This window comes from Apteryx mantelli, chromosome 5 (genome assembly GCF_036417845.1).
Source record: "Apteryx mantelli isolate bAptMan1 chromosome 5, bAptMan1.hap1, whole genome shotgun sequence".
Lineage (NCBI taxonomy): Eukaryota > Metazoa > Chordata > Aves > Apterygiformes > Apterygidae > Apteryx > Apteryx mantelli.
In genome coordinates this window covers 44,534,239-44,553,608 of record NC_089982.1, presented here as the reverse complement: position 1 = coordinate 44,553,608, position 19,370 = coordinate 44,534,239, and the positions used below count along the sequence as shown (strand labels likewise).

The window sequence follows — 19,370 nt, the reverse complement described above, 5'->3', positions numbered from 1 at the left end:
GAAAGATGGGCTAATGTGGAAGTTACAGATGGTGAAACACCATCCTTTCTGAAAAAATTAGCTATAAAATATAGTTTATTTTAGTATGAAGAAGTGTATATTAAAGCAAAAGTGTGTTTATTCTTTTCAGTAGAAATAATATTAATGTTAAAATTAATTCCTAAATCCACAAATAAAAAAATTTCAGATGACAGCTCCCTTAAGACCCTATCTTTTTATACATTTTCTGACATGACACAAGTCCTCTTGCTCCATGATTCTTATTACTTTGATTTTGAGCCATTGAAGTGATCTCAGATTTTGAGGATGTACTTCACAAATAGGTTTTATTTATATGTTTATTCCCACAGGCAAGGGTTTCTCTTACTCAGCATTCAGTTGCTCAGTTTGTTTCAAGAATCTAAATATACTGATCGCTAACATTACTTTTTCAGGCATACTGGTTATCCTGCCATCAGGATTATGATCTTCAGTGGCATTTTGTAGTGTTACAATGAGGATCGGACCTGGTTTTGCTTTTCAACGCATTAGTGTATTTCAGTACATTTAATGCTTTTGCTCTTTAGTGCATTTGATTACAAATGTCTGTATGTTTCAAAAGATTTGCATGCTGACAAGTGGAATGTTATTCTGAAATGTCTTATACTATTTTTTAGACAAATTTCCTAAGGAAGCAGATTTAAATGATTATGGTGTATATCCGTCAGGCCCACTTCCCAATTACTTTTATTTCATTGGCAAAACCTGACAGAAGATTTCTAAAGGTATTAAAATTCTAACGGTTTTATGGAAAACAGTGGTCATATCCAGAAAAGATCAAATGATCCCTACTAAAGAAGAGTGCTCAACAGAGATCAAGTTATCTCTTCTTCTTGGCCTGCCAACTGGTCAATTAGCCAGCCTGTTCAGTGCCAGGTCCAGCATACACTGCCTGGTATTTTGAAGACATAGGAAAAACTAAGGATACTTGGAGATGTGTTAGAAACAGGAATTATTGCAGTACGGTTTGGGAGGGTGGGGGAATAGAAAGCATGATTGCATTGGTGGAGACGGCTGAAGACATAAATCCTGTAGGCTGGTTGGCCCATAAGAGAAACAGAAGGTATCAGCACAGGGGAAGGAGGAGTACAGGGGACATGGTAGGTTTATTGCACTAAGGATGCTGGATACAGAAAACAGGTTCATACGAAACCAGGCTTACCAGTTCTGCTGCTGACAGTCTTTTTGCCTTTTGCTGTTCTCTTCTGTCTACAGCCCTTCACTTCTCTCTTACTTTATCCAGTGGCTTCCAGAAGGAGAGAAATGGCATACACTAGAGAGAAAACAAAGTTTGTGTCTGAAAGTTTCTGAAGTACAATTTATTACATGAAAAAACATGTAAAATGTATTTTCACAGATATGAAAATATTTTAAATAGAAATTACAATTGTAAAAGTCCAGGGATTTTACTAATTGGAAGACAGAAGCTGCCTCTTACCTCAAATTTGTGTTCTTAACAGTTCTCTGCCCTATGCAACATGCAGTTTCTCCACTGCATCATCTAGTTCCTTGCATGACTCTTGCTAAGTAATGAACTGTACATACGAATGGAATGGTTTCAAGAAGGGAGGTCTCCTCGTGTAAAAAATGTGCAAGGTGTATGGTTCCTTGCGTGTGCCCGGATGTGAAAATGAATACATACTTAAATATAATAGTCCAGATCCTGCTCTTTCGAGTGCTGGCATCAGCCTGTTCTAGCCTCTCTGAGACAAAACACTTCATCCGTAAGAGGGCAGTGGCGTACATCGGCATGCACACCCGCAGTTTTTTACATAAAGGGTAGTTGGTTGAAAATTAACTACTGCTGCTCAGGAAGCAACATATTTATGTGATTCTCATCAGAATGTTTACTGCTTTGGCTAGTATACTAAGATGTATTAATATTTTACAGACTTTACATAAAACATTATCAAAGACCAACCCTGATGAAGGGCTAGTCTTTTTATCCGGCTTCCCTGAACTTTCATCTTGCTTCTCTTGTGCACCACCTGTAATGCAATGTCGCTACTGTTCTAACAGATATTGTACTTTCCTTAGGCAACAAATGCAGTTTAGCCAACAATAACTATGTTGCTTACAAAACTATACTATGCTGGAAAGGCTAGTAAATTATTTCTGTTGAACCTTTCCAAAAGCTATCATCAAGGTGAGAGTGAAATCTAACTGCAAGATGAACTTTTGTTTAGACACAACAAGCACGTCAATGTTTTAAATGTACTGATGATTCTTCTTTCTGTAGGGGCAGTGCTCATGTGGCAAAATACAGGAATACTATGAGGTATGGGAATGTTCTTACGTATCAGGTGTTTATACTCTTCTATTTATGTTGCAGGACTCCCTAGAAAGCACAGACATAGAACAGAACTCCATCTGTATCAGTTTGCCTAAACTCCAGAACTCATGGAGGAGGAGAGGTTATTTCTTAATAAAGTGCAGACATTTAAAGCTTTTACTATTTCTACTGGGAAGAATCAGTTAAAGATTCTTTCTGTAGGAACACATATATTTGGAAATCCCAATAATCATAGAATAGCAATTCTGTAGGAAACAACCAAGCTAGCAAATCCTGAAGGCAAGACAAAAAAAAAAAAAGCCTATCAGGCAATCAACCTATGCAAACCTGCATTAAAAAAAAGTTTTTTAGATGCCCATAAAATCCAGTAAGAATGACAACAACCGTAGTTAACTTGAATAGAGCAAAACTAAACACAACAGGGAAGCCTTCGGATCGTTTCCTTTTTGAGTTGCAGTAAAGAGACATTCAGCTGGAATGTACCAGTATACCAAAACTTTTACCTGCCTTTAGACTGTCCCACTTCCATAGGAGAGGTGCCTCATCCAGTTGAAAAGCGTGGGTTTTTTTAATTAGTTCTTGCTGTTTTATTTTATGAGTAATTTAGGTGTACCTTAGGCTCCACTTCATCCTTTATTCTTACAGTCTGGTATAGCGGTATTTTACAGAAACCGCCTGCAGAGCAAACAATACGCTGAACGCAGGTGTGCGCGCCAGCAGAGACACCCGTGACGGACGGCTTCTGACATTAGCGATTCGTGTAGGGCCAGTCACTCGCTCGCTGCTGCCCGAGGCGCGGGCACCCTGAGGCGCCGCTTTGCGCCGCTCCGCCCGGCGCCGCGCGCAGCGGCCGCGGGAGAGACCCAGCGGCGAGGGGAGACCCACGGGGGGGACCCGGGGCGGGACGGGGCGCCCCTCTGCCCGCGCTGCCGGCTCCCAGCCGCGCCCTCGCCGCAGCTCCCGCGGCTCCGGGCCGCGAAGCCCCTTTGGAGCCCCTCCTCCGGCACCGGCAGCTCCCGGGGGCCGCCGCCGCGCCGCCTTCGCAGGGCCGGCAGCGAGGGACCCCCGGGTGGGGTGAGGGGGCCGCGGCGGCTCCCCGCGGCACCTGGCGACGCGGGCGGGGGCCGGCGCTGCGCTGCGCGGCGCGGCGCGGCGCGGCGGGGCGGGGCCACCCCCCGCGTCAGCCCTGCGCGGCGCGGCGGGGAGGGCCGGGCTGGGCCGGGCCGGGGAGCCTCGGCGCTGCCGCGGTGGGAGAGGCACCGGTGGGGCGAGCGGCGGCGGCGGCTCCTCGCGGGAACAAAGCGGGGGCGGCGCGGCGCGGCCGCACGGTGAGTGGGGGCGGGGGGCGAGGGGCCGGCCTCCCCCCCGGCCCTCCCGCGCCCCCTGAGGGGCGGTGCGGCGCGGCGGGGGCCCAGGCCCGCGCCCGGGCCCGGCGGCGGCGTGACAGCGCCGTGCCTGCCGGCCCTCTGCCGCCGCCCGGCCCGGGGGCCGCCGCGGCGGGGTGTCGCCGGCCCTCAGCTGGCGGCGGGGGGGGGAGGGGGCGCGCCCGCACGTGAACCGCCCCCCAAAATAACCCCCCAAAACTCAATATGGATGTGCAGTTAAGGAACAGGTATGCGCGGAGACGTGCGCGGCGACATGCGCCCGGCGCGCAGGGAGCGGGCGGGCGGTTTCCGCGGGCCGAAGGGGGCCGGAGCCCGGCAAGTTCCTCTTAAGCGGGGCTGAGGCTGCGCGGGGCTGGGCGAAACACCCTCGGGCGCGGCGGGGAGCAGCGCGGTGTGCCCGCCTGTTGAGCAGCCCGGCACGGCTGCCTGCAGAATACGTGCTTTGGCTTTTTCTCTTTTTCTCCTTTTTTTTTTTTTTCCCTCCCCTCCTCTCTCTCTGTCCCTTTCCCAGCAGCTTTACTGCGTAAATTGAACTGGTTGAGTGCCTGCCCTGGCTTCCGTCGCTGCACGCACAGCATTCGTGTCCTACGAGTGATATTCCAGCAGCACTTCCTGCTCGGGAGCGTTTTGCAATAGTTGGGAAGTGCTTCTTCAAGGCAGGATTGTAATGAAGCGTCTAGTCATAGAAAACTTAAAAGCCTGTGAACTAGTGGCTGTTTTCAAGACTGATCTTACCTTTCCCAGCAATGGTGGAAACGTCATCTGTTCTGCTGTTACTGGCTTAAACATAATTTCCCTGTGCTGTTCCCTGCTGGTGTATGCTTTGTTGTTGTGGAACAAGCTATAGTTTAAGGACCTCACATTTGCCACCTTTAATTGTGGGGAAAAAAGCTAATTTCAGATAAACATGCAGAGATACAGATGTATTAAGCTTATTTTTCATAGTTCCTGCTTTATTAACATGTTGTATTGGGGAGGTATCTATTGTGAAATAACTTGAGAAAACTGAGGATTCCTAGAAATTAAAATCAGAAGAACTTGGATTTAAAAACCTTAACTATTAGTATTTATTGTAATATTTTAGCTAGATAGATACATTAATCTAAATTGCTATTGTTATTAAGTATTTATTGCTATTTAGGAGTTCCTTTCATGTATCGCAATTTTTAAAAATGATTTGTATTGAATTAGATTAGAGAGCTTTTATTTATTTTGCTCATTGTATGAATATCTGCAGATAAAATAGCCCTGCTGACTCCTTTTCCCAGGTTATTAATGCCTTTTTCCCCTCAAAAAAATTTCAGAGCACAACTGGACGAGGAATGGATGTAACATGATATCCTTGGAGCACGCGAAACACACAAATTTTGCGAAGATTTGTTTTTCTGGTTGAATAACGTAACAAAAATGGATGAATCAGCTTTGCTGGATCTGTTGGAGTGTCCTGTTTGCTTGGAACGCCTTGACGTGTCTGCGAAAGTCTTGCCTTGCCAGCACACATTTTGTAAACGCTGTCTGCTGGGCATCGTGAGCTCTCGAAATGAGCTTCGGTGCCCTGAGTGCAGGACTTTGGTGGACTGCGGTGTTGATGAACTTCCCAGTAATATTTTGCTGGTTAGACTACTGGATGGCATCAAACAGAGGCCTCGAAAACCTGGCACTGGTGGTGGGACTGGTAGCACAAATGCATTAAGGGTCCAGGTCAATACTGCTGCTAACTGTGGATTGAAGGACCTGCAGAGCTCTCAAGCTGGACAGCAGCAAAGGGTGCAAGCACGGAGCCCTCCTGTTAGGGTAAGTACCAAGATTTGTATTGCGGAGATGGTATTTTGTTGCAATTGCATCTTTTTCTGCACTATTTCAAAACGGTTGATGGTCTTTGCTTCGGAGGAAGGGCAATTGGATAGTGCATATGGCAAAACAAAATACTTGGGAGTACTGCTGCAGACTTTAGCAAAATCAGTGTTGGCTTACTGTTCTGTAAATACCAATAAGTTAAGGATAATACTTTCTTCTTGAAACTTTAGTTGATGAGGTGGGGAGAAGAAAAGCACCTCCGTACCTTAAATGTCTTATTAAAAGGAAGTTAAATAGTCAGAACAAGATAATTTATGTGGAAAGCTTAAGTGAGGAAAGCTTAAGGATAAACACCTTGTGAAGAATACTTGAACTTGGTTTTTCAACTGCAAGTCTGGAGACTTTATTTTGGCTGTTGCACTTCCTGTAATGATTCAGGTCAGCAGTAAGGTTCCTTTAGGTTAGATATAATGAGTGTTAAACACCAGCAGGGAAGTTTGTTCTTGTTGAAGTTGATGAAAATTTTACCATTGGCTTTTAAGGGACTAGATTTTCACTTCTCTTCTTTTAAAACAAAAAAAAACAAAAAAAAAAAACAAAAAAAACCTTTGAATTGCTGTGATTGGTAAATTATTGTACTCTTTCTTCTCCCACCCCCTCTTTAAGTATTTTTTCCTCTAAATATTTTTTCCTGTTTTTTTTCCTTTTTTCTTTCTTTTTTTTTTTTTCCTCCTAAGTAATTATAAAATTTGTGCATTGTGATGGAGGAAAAAATTGCCTTATATCTGTATTCCTGTTCCTTCCTTGGGTCCATATAACCTGTAGACTCTGTCATACTTTATACTGAAGGCTTCAGTAGCCTCATTGATGATTATCCGTTCTAGAACCTGTGTCAGGAAAGATCGTTTTATGAGATGACTGACCTTGCTCTGTTTTATCTAATGACAGGGCAGACTAGCTTCTTTGAAAGGCTTTGCTACACGTTTTATGAAGCCTGCACATTCAGAGCTTCTGTGTTTGAAGTGAAATTTCCAAGTGGTTTAGGTGTTTTTCACCATTATGAAGTTTATTTTTCAGAAGTGTCCTACAGAGTTTGAAGGAGGGGTCTTAAATGTGTATTTAGCAGGACTAATCTTTATTTCCAAGTATAGTTGAATGATTTAGTTTTCCTTACAGTTGAAGGAAGCCTTGCACTGATTTGTCTTAAATACTACTTACATGACTGGAACCTCTCTAAGCAGTCTTAGATACCTCTCTTAGGTTTGTGTGAGAACTTAAAATACAGGTCTTCTTCCTTTAGATTGTGGTGTTTTCTTTGCTTAGTGCTCTCATTCTGTTCTTTTCTTTAGAATATAAAAATAATAATTATTATGCCACCCCCTGTTAATGGGCGTCATTGCATACACAGACTAATTGGTAAGGGAAAGGAGAGAATAATTTTTTTTCTTTAAAAAGCTAAATATTGATCAGCACAGAAATTTCAGCAGTATCAAAAAAAATCCAGTTTTCTCCAGAACATTAAGGAGTTTACTATGATCTCTCTCATTTGCAGAAGCTCTTCAACTCAAAGCAAAATATCTGTATAACTTCTTTATGTACTGTCATGTAGACCTTGGTAAATAACTATATGCTTTCAAAGACTGCTCCTCCTCTTAAAGGTTTCTGGTGCAGCAATGTGCTACATATGTGAATGAATGCACTTCAGAGTTTCTTGAAGACTTATTAGAAAAATAATAAAACTGAATATAGAATATTCTTCTCTCTTTTTAATGTTCTACAATATCCTGTTGTGCAGCATTTGCTTTTCCAGATGTTCTGTAGAGTGGAAAGTGATAACATATGGAATGTTGCTTCAGTTTATTAGTTATGTTATACCATGTGCCATTGAAATTGTGACCATGTGGATTCCTCATGCAATTAACTGATACTCAGTTAATATTATTGGTAGACTTGAGCACTTTACAGTAAGTCTGAACGCATCTTTGTTTCCAGGGTTTCAAAGTTCCTTAAGGTAAAACAGGCATTCTTGTGTTGTCTTCCCTTTGGGAGAATGGGAAAAATGATCTTCTCATCTTTTGTCCACTTAGTCCAGAGTCCTTTTTTATTAGAAAGGCAGTACTTTCAAGAACATGAGCTTATTCTGAAGGGTAGGGAGGGGGAGATAAGAGAAACTTTCTCCCTTGCTATATGAAAAGTAGGCTTAAAAAAAAAAAAAGTTCAGAAAATAAAATGCCAATGTAATGGACAGCGTTGAGGTAAATGCTCTATTTGTTTTGGTAACTGTAGCATCAAGATGGTTACAAATACAATTCCTCGCAGGGAATCGGGGAAAAAAAATGTTTCTAGATGAGTGGCAGGGTCAGATTTCTTGAACTAATTTTGCTGAAGGGGAACTAATAAATGAAAGCTGCTGTTACATTAAATGAAGTGAATGTAGATGAGGGCTGTCAAGTCATAAACATTCTGCTTATACCCTGCAGAAATACTAAACTCGTAAATGCCCTTTCAGAGGATGCCATAATTTTCAAAAACAGTTAATATAGCATGTACTGCAGCACGATTTCCTGAGCTGTATCAGCAACTGTGGAGCTGCTGGCGCTCTTATTACAGAGTCCTCTGTGTGTTGCATTCCCTGGGCACATGTGGCGACACACTGCAATAAACAAACAACTGGGCAGGAGCCTTGAGCCCCAGACTAACCGAGCCGGGGGGATTCACTGATGTGCCCCATGCCTTGCATCTCCCCCACTGCAATAACCCTCTTCCTCGCTGTAATCTTTATGATCTTCCACCACTGTAATAACTGCAGCTTCTCCCCACAACTCTTTAAAGCCTTTCTGTTTCCTGTCTGTTTTGCCCCATAAAGCCCTCTGCTCCTCTCCCTGGATGCCGGTTGGACAAAGGCAGCGTAGTGCTGTACCTGGCGTGAACCTCTGCTGACTGCCCGGCTCCTCTGCTCCCAGCAGCCAGCTTGCCTGAGAGGACAAATAATAGTTAAGCTCATGCCACAGCTTTCTCTTTGCTGTGGATGCTAATTTAGTGCTTTCTTTAGTGAAAACCTTTCTAGTTTGACAGCTTTTAAGAGTATTAAGACCTGCAGCCTGCTCTTGAATTTGATTGGAAATGGTCATCAGGAGCAAGTTTTTGGGGGCTAGTGAAGGACTGCATGATCACATGAGCCTTGTTTCCTTAAAAGGATGTTGTGAAAATATTTAGGGTACTTACTTTTTAAAAAAGTGAGAAAATTCATAATATGAACATAAATTTGAAAGCATGTCTAGTGTATGTATGTAGGTAGGTATTAAGTTCCTTAAGGTAGTTTTACTGAGTATGCCTATTGAAGGAGCCTTAAACTTCACTCTGTCAATTGGTAGAAGTTGGAGATCCACTCTAATGTCTGAATGACAGGAACGAGGTTTATTTTAAGATGACTTAAAGATGATACATGTATTTTCTCTTGAATTCATATATGCCTAAGACATGCTAATTCTCCTGCTACTTTCCTTATAGTCCAAGTAGTTTCCTGATGTAAATGCTTTCTTCTCTGTGGAATACTTAGCCAAGTTGTCTATATAGTCTGAAAAGCTTATTATGGTTGACTTTTTTTTTTTTTTTTTTTTGATTTAAAGTCTCAGACTGTTTTCCAAACAGTGTAGGTAGACAGAAATAAGTGAGTAGTTTACCTTTTCAAAGAAAAGTGTGAATATCTCAAAGGTTGGCCATGCCAAATAGTGCTGATTCTTATGCTGAATGAATATTGATAGTGTTATTCCAATGTATTGTACTGTATGGCAGTGAAAAATTTTATAATGCAGACAATGAAAAAGTCTTAAGAACACTTTTTTTTCTTTCCCACCCTCTTGTCTTTAATCTGTTGGAAAACTAGAGAAACCTCTAGTAATATCACTTGTGGTGAATTCTTCTAGAAGGGAGATGGTAAAGGATCATTACAGGTTATTAGAAGATGATGGTTCAGGTGTGGAAGGGGACTTTCTACCTGCCTGAATAAATTCTTGCTCAGTGTACTCCTAATGCTTTGTTTTTCTCTTGGGAATCATTAACATCTCAGACATTTCACAGAATCACAGAATGGTTGAGGTTGGAAGGGACCTCTGGAGATCATCTAGTCCAACCCCCCTGCTCAAGCAGGGTCACCTAGAGCACCTTGCACAGGATCGCGTCCAGGTGGGTTTTGAATATCTCCAGAGAAGGAGACTCCACAACCTCTCTGGGCAACCTCTTCCAGTGCTCTGTCACCCTCACAGTGAAAAAGTATTTCCTCATGTTCAGATGGAACTGTCTGTGTTTCAGTTTGTGCCCGTTGCCTCGCGTCCTGTCACTGGGCACTACTGAAAAGAGTCTAGTCCCATCCTCTCGACACCCTCCCTTCAGATACTTGTACTCATTGATAAGATCTCCTCTCAGCCTTCTCTTCTCCAGGCTAAACAGGCCCAGCTCTCTCAGTCTTTCCTCATAAGAGAGATGCTCCAGTCCCCTAATCATCTTTGTAGTCCTTTGCTGGACTTGCTCCAGTAGTGCCACATCCCTCTTGTACTGGGGAGCCCAGAACTGGATGCAGTACCCCAGATGTGGCCTGAGTAGAGGGGGAGAATCACCTCCCTCGACCTGCTGGCAACACTCTTCCTGATGCACCCCAGGATACCATTGGCCCTCTTGGCCACAAGGGCACACTGCTGCCTCATGCTTAACTTGGTGTCCACCAGCACTCCCAGGTCCTTCTCCGCAGAGCTGCTTTCCAGCAGGTCAACCCCCAACCTGTACTGGTGCCTGGGGTTATTCCTCCCCAGGTGCAGGACCCTGCACTTGCCTTTGTTGAACTTCATGAGGTTCCTCTCTGCCCACCTCTCCAGCCTGTCCAGGTCTCTCTGAATGGCAGCACAGCCCTCTGGCGTATCAGCCACTCCTCCCAGTTTTGTATTGTCGGCAAACTTGCTGAGGGTGCACTCTGTCCCTTCCTCCAGGTCATTGATGAAGAAGTTGAACAAGACTGGACCCAGTACTGACCCCTGGGGGACACCGCTAGCTACAGGCCTCCAACTAGACTCTGTGCCACTGATCACAACTCTCTGAGCTCTGCCCTTCAGCCAGTTCTCAATCCACCTCACTGTCCACTCATCTAGCCCACACTTCCTGAGCTTGCCTATGAGGATGTTATGGGAGACAGTGTCAAAAGCCTTGCTGAAGTTGAGGGAGACAACATCCACTGCTCTCCCCTCATCTACCCAGGCAGTCATTCCATCATAGAAGGCTATCAGATTGGTTAGGCATGATTTCCCCTTGGTGAAGCCATGCTGACAACTCCTGATCACCTTCTTTTCCTCCACATGCTTGGAGATAGCCTCCAGGATGAGCTGCTCCATCACCTTTGCAGGGATGGAGGTGAGGCTGACTGGCCTGTAGTTCCCTGGGTCCTCCTTCTTGCCCTTTTTGAAGACTGGGGTGACATTGGCTTTCTTCCAGTCCTCAGGCACCTCTCCTGTTCTCCATGACCTTTCAAAGATGATGGAGAGTGGCTTAGCAATGATGTCCGCCAGCTCCCTCAGCACTCGTGGGTGCATCCCATCGGGGCCCATGGATTTGTGGGTGTCAAGTTTGCTTAAATGATCTCTAACCCACTCCTCCTCCACCAAGGGAAAGTCTTCCTTTCTCCAGACTTTCTCTCTTGCCTCCAGGGTCTGGGATTCCTGAGGGCTGGCCTGAGCAGTAAAGACTGAAGCAAAGAAGGCATTCAGTAACTCTGCCTTCTCTGCATCCTTCGTCACCAGGGCACCCACCCCATTCAGCAAAGGGCCCACATTTTCCCTAGTCTTCCTCTTACTGCTGATGTATTTGAAGAAGCCCTTCTTGTTGTCCTTGACATCTCTCGCCAGATTTAATTCCAAACGGGCCTTAGCCTTCCTCGTCGCATCCCTGCATACTCTGACAATGTTCCTATATTCCTCCCAAGTGGCCTGTCCCCCTTTCCACTTTCTGTAGACTTCCTTCTTCTGGTTGAGTTTTGCCAGGAGCTCCTTGCTCATCCATGCAGGTCTCCTACCTCCTTTGCTTGACTTCCTACTCATAGGGATGCACCGCTCTTGAGCCTGGAGGAAGTGATGCTTGAATATTAACCAGCTCTCTTGAACGCCCCTTCCTTCTAGGGCCCTCACCCATGGGATTCCTCCAAGTAGGTCCCTGAAGAGGCCAAAGTTTGCTCTCCTGAAGTCCAGGGTTGTGATCCTGCTTAGTGCCCTGCCTCCTCCTCGCGGGATCCTGAACTCTGCCATCTCATGGTCACTGCAGCCAAGGCAGCCCCCGACCTTCACATCTTCCACCAGTCCTTCTTTGTTTGTTAGTATGAGGTCCAGCAGCACACCTCTCCTTGTTGGCTCCTCCACCACCTGTGTCAAGAAGTTGTCACCAATGCTCTGCAGGAACCTCCAGGACTGTTTGTGCCTAGCTGTGTTGTCTTTCCAGCAGATATCGGGGTGGTTGAAGTCCCCCATGAGAACCAGGGCCTGGGATCGTGAGGCTACTTCCAGCTGTCTGTAGAAGGCCTCATCGACTTCCTCTTCCTGATCAGGTGGCCTGTAGTAAACACCCACAACAGTGTCACCCATGCTAGCCTGCCCTTTGATCCTTACCCATAAGCTCTCGACTCGCTCTTCATCCACCCCTAGGCACAGCTCAATACATTCCAGTTGCTCTCTCACATAAAGAGCAACTCCACCACCTCGCTTTCCTGGCCTGTCTTTCCTAAAAAGCACGTAGCCATCCATGACGGCACTCCAGTCATGCGAGCTATCCCACCATGTCTCTGTAATGGCAATGAGATCATGCAATGAGATCATTTGCAATAAGCTCTTCTAAGTTGAGGAGAAAAGAAAAACCTACAAGTAGAAGTTTGTTCCACAAATTTCTACTAAGTTTAGCCGTGTTGCACTGTATTATAAACCCACATTTCCATTCTCATGCTTGTCTCTACCCGGAAAAATAACAGGAAAACTCTAAGCCCCGCACCCATACTACCGCAGCAGCAGTTGCTCGGGCTCCAGTAGGCATGCCTGGGAACTGCTGAAGCAGCTGTAATGCCAAAAGTGAAGAAAACGGAGCCAGGTTTTTTCTGCCAGCCAGGTGTTTGAGCTCAGCACACAACTTGGGGCACTAGGGACATTGGCCCACCTTCTGATGGGTGAGGACTTGAGCTTTTCTGACTAGCTGTTGGACTCAATGTATGACATTAGCAATCGTTTTTCTTTTAGCCTAAGCACCCTGGAGAAGATAGCTCAGGCTAGCAACTAGTACAGTTTGACTGTTTAGCCAGATTCGTAGGTCTGGTAGGAACTGGAATGAATGCTGCTGTTGTAGTCATCACAGTCCTTGGCCAACTGATGGCCTGGCAGGACTTTGTTGTCACAAGGAAACCTCTTAATGTGGTTGAAAATGTGCCATTCATAGGTCAATAACTCTATTAAAGGATTGAAAACAAATATGGGGGTAGCCAAGCATAGTAGCGGGTATAGATTGGAATAGATGTTTAGATCAGCTGTGAACAAGCATTAACAGAATAAAATAGTTTATAGAAATGTCATATCATTAAACATCCACTGGTCAGCGTGCTTGTAGAAGAGGCCTGCAGTGTGCTGATAGATCAGATTGCAAAGTATACCATTTGGGGAAAAACATAGTTGTAGAAATATGTAAAAAGCGGCAGTTAATACAGTCAGTTTCATGACTGATTTCTGTGCTGGTAGGTTAGAAAATCATTACCTGATGATGGCTGATCTTCAGGATTGTATTTGTATGAATTTGTACAAAATTTGCTTTTCCCCCTTATTAAAAATAGAAACAAAAGTGCATCTTAATATTTATTGTAGTCTGTTCAGTTTTAAATATGTTCCTGAATGTATTCCCTCTTATGGAAGTAAGGAGGGGCAAGGTACAACTTTTATGTGTGAAATCTCTTAATTTGAGAAAGTGGAGATAGATGCCTATTAATATTCTGCAGCGATTGGTAGAAGACACTTTGAGAAGTTTCTCTAAATCATATATGCACATTTTTGTTTCTTCTCATGCTCTCTGGAATACCAAATTCTGGTTTTACATGTACAATTGCTTGTACAGTTTTAACTAATTTTTCTTTAACACTTTTGTATCCCATGTTAAGCGAGATAAAATTTAATAGAGATTATAAATGGAAAAAGAAAACAGACTGTAATGGTGTTACTGTGTTTTCTCTGCTAGATAACCAATTAAGCAAAGGGAGAGAAAGAGAGGAAACAAGAAAAAGGAGGAATTGTCTTGGTATCTGAAGGCATTGGGCTGAGGACTCAGCGCTTCCGGGCTCGGTTCCTGGCTCTGCCACAGACTTCTTTTATAACCTTGCACAAAGTCATTCAAAGCTCTTTGTGCCTCTGTTTCCCATCTGCAGATATGACTGATAGTACTTCTTTTGTCCGACTTGCCGTTTAAGCGGTGTAGCCTTTAGTGCAGGGATTGACTTTTTATTTTGGATATATGTATTGTGTCTTTTACAATGGATCTACAGTCTCAGTTGAGGTCACTAGATGCTACTGTTCGCTCTTTAAATAGTTGACTTCCAGATTACTAGAGAGCTGTTGATAGTCCATTTCCTGTCCCAAAGATGGTCCAGTGGCTAGCATTAAATTGTCAAAGGGATTTCATTTTGCATTTAGATGTTTAACTGTAAATTGCATCAATACCTCAGTGAGGAAAAGCCAGACGCGTAAAATCAAAATCTCTAGAAGCTGGCGCTCCATTATTCTTGACCTAGAGAAACTTGTATCTGACTGGAATACTTGCATGTAGATTTGAGTGTATTTTGAAAAGAATAAAAAGAGAATGTCTAATGTGAATAACGCTGGCACTACAGGAATACTTAATTCTGTTTTTTGAACTTTGATAGCAATCTTTCACTACAAGCTAACATTAATCTGCGTGATAAAATAGCTAAATAAATGCATTATACTATTTTGGGGGAAAATAATTATTTTTTGAAAACACAGTACTTAGGTATGATACTTTAAGATCACTTTTTCTTTTGTTTCTGATGTTTTTCTGTGCGTTGGTGGAAGATACTGTTGTATGATTGCTTATTTCAGAAGAGAGGGGGGCTGCCATCACTCTCCTATTTTGTTTTTTTTTCCTTCCAATTGAATGTTAATATTCCTCCATCTTTGTAGACTTTTTTGGAACAGCTTACCTGAAATAAAATGGTGTCTTTTCCCCCTCTACATGGTAATTTAGCTGGTGGGTTGCAAGTTATTGCTCTACCCAAAAAAGCTTTGATCATTCAGAAAAATGTAAACTTCCACACAAAAAGGAAGTCTAAAGCTGTAACTTTTAATGGACTCAAAGGCAACATTTTTTTTTAACCAAATAAAAATCTTTTTGTTTGTCTTATTACCGTAGAAATTAAATACCAATAAAAATATACTAAGTAGGCAGTCCAGGGACCAGTTAAAAAAAAAAAGTAAGCCAGTAGTGTTATTGTCGTGTTTCTTCATGCATGGTGTCTGGCTTTCTGTGACTGGTACCTTTTCTGTGGCTTCAGAGATCTGTTGTAAGGTAGGAAGAGCTGAAGGGGCTGATTAAAAAGGGGCTCAGCTAGAATTCTTTTGCTCCCCTGTCCTTTACCAGAGTAAAAAGGTTTTCAGGTGATACTTCCGCTTCTTAACCCAATGACTTGGATATGTGTGGGAGATGCAGAAAAGAGCAAGCCTGAAAAAGCACTTGCACTAGTAAAACTGGAAATTTCTTATGTTCGATTGTTTGTCAGTCTTTCAGTGGACTCTTTGCTGTGCAGTTGGTTCTGTGCTGTACCCATCCCTCTCCTTTAGATACGCTTAACACCTTTGTTTTCTTTGGCTCCATTACTGCCCTTTACTCAGAAATCCTCTCTACTTTGACCTTATTTAGTGTACTACTTCCAAGAGAAAGAAAGCACTGTGTTGTATCTTTCTTCCCTTTTGCGTCTGGTTTGTCTTTGACTCTTGCTATGGCACATACAGGGAAAAATAAAGAGTAAAGAAAAAAAAATCTCTGTTAAAGAATCTGAGCTGCAGAAACTCATGTGGTGTTTATGACGAAGAGCAGAAAGCATTGGTTAATATTGTTTTGCTTATCCTCATTCTTTAATTCTAAAATATTCTTCTCTCCCTCCATTTAAATCATTATCTGTATGCACATCGCAGTGTCAGCATGTATGTCAGTAATTCAAGCTGAAACGTCATCTGGTCAGCACTGTCCATACGTGCACCTTGCTATTCCACACATTTCAGCAGAAGGCAGAAAGGAAAGTGTGCTTCTGTTATGTCTCAGTTCCTATTAGATGCCTCTTTGTCTGAGATGAAGCTTTTCTGTCTATTAACAAAATGCAGTGATCATGCAGATCAGTTGTGTTAGATTAGTTTCTTTTGTTTTTCTTTTCATATTACCAAACCAACAACTCTTTAAGAGCTCTTCCTTTGACCAAGAATGACTACTTTGAGGTGAGCTGAATTCATCTTGGGAAGTGAGCAGCACTGAAGCGGGAGAGCTGCATGTTCCAGGAAAGTGCTCTGTTCTGCTCTTCTTATCTTTGTTCACCTTCCAAACTCGTAAAGATCATTTCAGCCTTTCTGATCTGTCTTGACAAACTAATGGATACCTTAAGTCTGGCATGTGTCCAGAATACTGAAAAATGGTGATACAGGCTGTTATTTATAGATTTCTACCTTCCTATAGATCTGAGAGGGAGAAGAAAAAAAAGAAACTGCCTGACAGAGGAGCTTCAGAGAACTTAGAGCTGTTTAGAGAAGATGTATGCCCCCTTACCAGTGCTCTGTTGCAAGTTAGTGTAGTTGATGGACTTCAGTTACGCTTCAATGTCTGTGCTCCAAAACTGAAGTGTTAGGGTAAGGAAGAAATTATTGCAGTATTTTAGAAGACCTTTGTTCTCTTTGAGTTTACAAATCCATCAAATTCTGGCCCAGCAGTGCTGCCAGTTGAAGATAGCAGCTTGGCAGGAATCTCCTAGATACATAGCACTGCCTGTGCCACCAGGATTCTGAGTGGAGAGGGAGACAGCAGCGTTGTCGCCTGTTTGATTGCCAGAATAAACAGTGGTGCTAGTCCTACTCAGAGCCTGGCTGAACTGAGAGTGCCTAAATAACTGCTTTCATTTATCTTGGTCTCATAGATATGCTTGGGCCTCATGCAGTTTGGGCACCAAGCCCCTAGCTGTTCTTGGTCAGCACAGAGGCCAACAGTTATGTCATTCTCTCGCTTCTGCATCCTCTTAAATGTCAGGAAATAGTCAGGACTCAGAAAGATGCTCTTCTAGAGCATACGCATCATCAGTTTTCTCAGTGATATTCTCTGATCAGCTAACTTATATTGTGCTGTTTCTTCTCTATGTATTAACTGGGAAGCATTAGGTGTTACTGGGGAAGGAGGTGGGAGGGTGAGAGCTAAGGAAGTTGTAATCCTTTCCATTGACATAGGTCAGTATGGCTTCTCTCTATTGACTTCATGGTTATTGCAATGAATATGAGATGTGTACTTCCTACCTATGAAGGACAAGATAGTCAGGGTGGTGTTTTGGCTCACTGTGGCCTCTGTGGAGAGCATAAAGGGAACAGGATGGTCAGTGGGGCATTTAAAATCTTTCTCTACAAGAGATGAAGTCCTCATTATCAATACTGTGTTAGAGCATCACCAAAAATAGATATCTGTTCTATCCATTTGTAAAGCAGCTACATAGAGCTGTATTCCAGCATCTACCAACTGTCAAGTAATTTCTGCAACCTGACTGGGCACGATATGTGGTAAAATGCTATTGTAGTTCATTTGAGAATCTGTTGAGACTACAAATGAACTGATCATTGTTTTGGAGGTGAGGACAACAGAATACGTGTAGACAATCACTCGAAAGAAAGAAACTTAAATACATTATTTAGAATTCTTTGACATGTGATTCTTATGTATATCTTTAAAATGTCATCCAGTGTTTCTTGGAAACATGAAAGTCTGGCTTCTCCAGTTGGAAGGAACCTGAAACATAATAGTCAAACCCAACTCTTCATATTTGATTTATGGACACTGTTACCAAAGTGTCTCCCAATCTTAGCCTGCTAGGTAAATGTAAATCAGCTATACCCATATGAGCAATGGAAATCATCTATCCCTGTACCCTTAGAAGCTGCTGACTATGACACTCATTTGACACTGCTTGCCACACTCAGTCATGTGATTTCTGTTATCCAAAGTCAAATTTTTGTACCATACATGTATGAACACTTCATAATTTTAAGTAATTGAATTTATTTTCCAGGTATTTATTCCTATTTTCTTTGGCCCTTGATCAATTTTTTTTTTTTTTTACATCTGTAGTATGAGCACTCATGCTATTAAGACCGAAAAACAGAACCTGAGAGAACATGCGCCTGTCCCCTCAAAATGGGCACAAGACTCGCTTATGTACACACATGCCTGCCCTCACCCTCGCTCTCTCTCTCAGTAATTTTGTTTGAAACAGTGCTGGTGTGCTCAGCTTCCCACACATAACCTTAAAAATATGGTTTGAATTTGTGGATGAGGGTTTTTTGACATATGAGCTCTGATTGGTTTTAACTGTCCTTTCCGTCTTCCAAGCAGGCATGATTCTTCAGAGTTTAATATAGGTTGTCTGTTATTACTTTCTATAAATGTGCAGGTTTTTTACAATATCTAGCCGGGAAGTATATTATTAATCATAAATGCGTTTTGATCAAAGGTGAAGATTTGAATGTTGCTTAAAAATTAATACAGATATCATCCTTTTCTTCTCTGAAGTGGAGAAGTGCCATCGGCTTTGCATGGTTTTTTAATTTTCAGTTAATAATGAAGATAAGTCAGGCTTTGGTGAATGTCATGTTGGACTTCATACACCTGAAGTACTCAAAAGCAACAAAACACTTTATTGGTCGATAGCACTCCTTTGTTAAAGAAATTACTTTTGTTTCATGGCATTGACGTTACAGTAAGTTCAGGTAATTCTGCTTTGCTTTTCATAAAGTAAAGATGTGTATGTTACATCTCTTGCCTTCCTTTTCTTAGTACCTAGATGTTCAAAATATACCTATAAATTAAAAGCTTTTTAAAGAATTAAAGCCCTGTTTTATGTCATGTCGTGAACCATGATTTGACAAGACAAGCTTTTTGAAAAGCTCTGGCTAAGGACAAAAGAAGTACTCACTCCTACAAGACTTTCAGGCTGCTGAGCTAAAGGAATGGAAGATAGTCTTACTTGCACAGAGGTGTGAGAGGATCAATACTAAATAATTTGAAACAATTGTGTTCATTAATTTTTCATTAGCATGTTATCTTAGTTTTTTAGGTTATAGTATGCATTTCTGTTGTATGAGGAGCTCTGAAATATTGAGGCACTTCTGACTCTTTGATTTAATAAGTGTTAAGATGAAAAGTATTCAAAGATGATCAGATGACTATCTGGCTTGGCATATACAGGGCATAGCTGTTCTAAAAGCTTATTTTAAACAAACACAGTAAAGATAAATTCAGTGTGCTGTGGTAATGTGCCTCTGAGTAAAGATGAAGCTCTTACTCTGAAGCTCACGGTTTGTCCCTGAGATGCTGATTTTTTTCAGCAACCTTCACTCTTGCATATGTCAGAGCCCTACTATCTCATATGGTCTTCTTTTTCATGGGCCAGATAAAGATCTGAAAGGAGACTCTTAAATTTTATCCACACTAGAACAGTTAAGCCATTTTCAAAACCTGTTTAATTTGACACAGTTTTAAATCTATAGCCTTATTAAGTTAACAAGCCTTCAGCCTTGCCACCATGTTCTATA

The 19,370-nt window shown here is 42.6% G+C and overlaps 1 protein-coding gene across 2 annotated transcripts in view; it reads left to right on the top strand.

The window, feature by feature from the left end:
* The first annotated feature begins 3,564 nt into the window (after window positions 1-3,564).
* SH3RF1 (SH3 domain containing ring finger 1) overlaps window positions 3,565-19,370 on the top strand; it is a 95,686-nt gene continuing 79,880 nt past the window's right edge. Inside the window, exons 1-2 of one of the 2 annotated variants that reach the window (XM_067297895.1) lie at window positions 3,565-3,660; window positions 5,022-5,511. In XM_067297895.1, the coding sequence (XP_067153996.1) occupies window positions 5,125-5,511 (387 nt within the window). In that variant the 5' untranslated portion in view covers window positions 3,565-3,660; window positions 5,022-5,124. Of the gene's footprint in view, window positions 3,661-3,862; window positions 3,945-5,021; window positions 5,512-19,370 lie in introns of those variants that run through there. The other variant, XM_067297894.1, reaches the window with a different exon arrangement.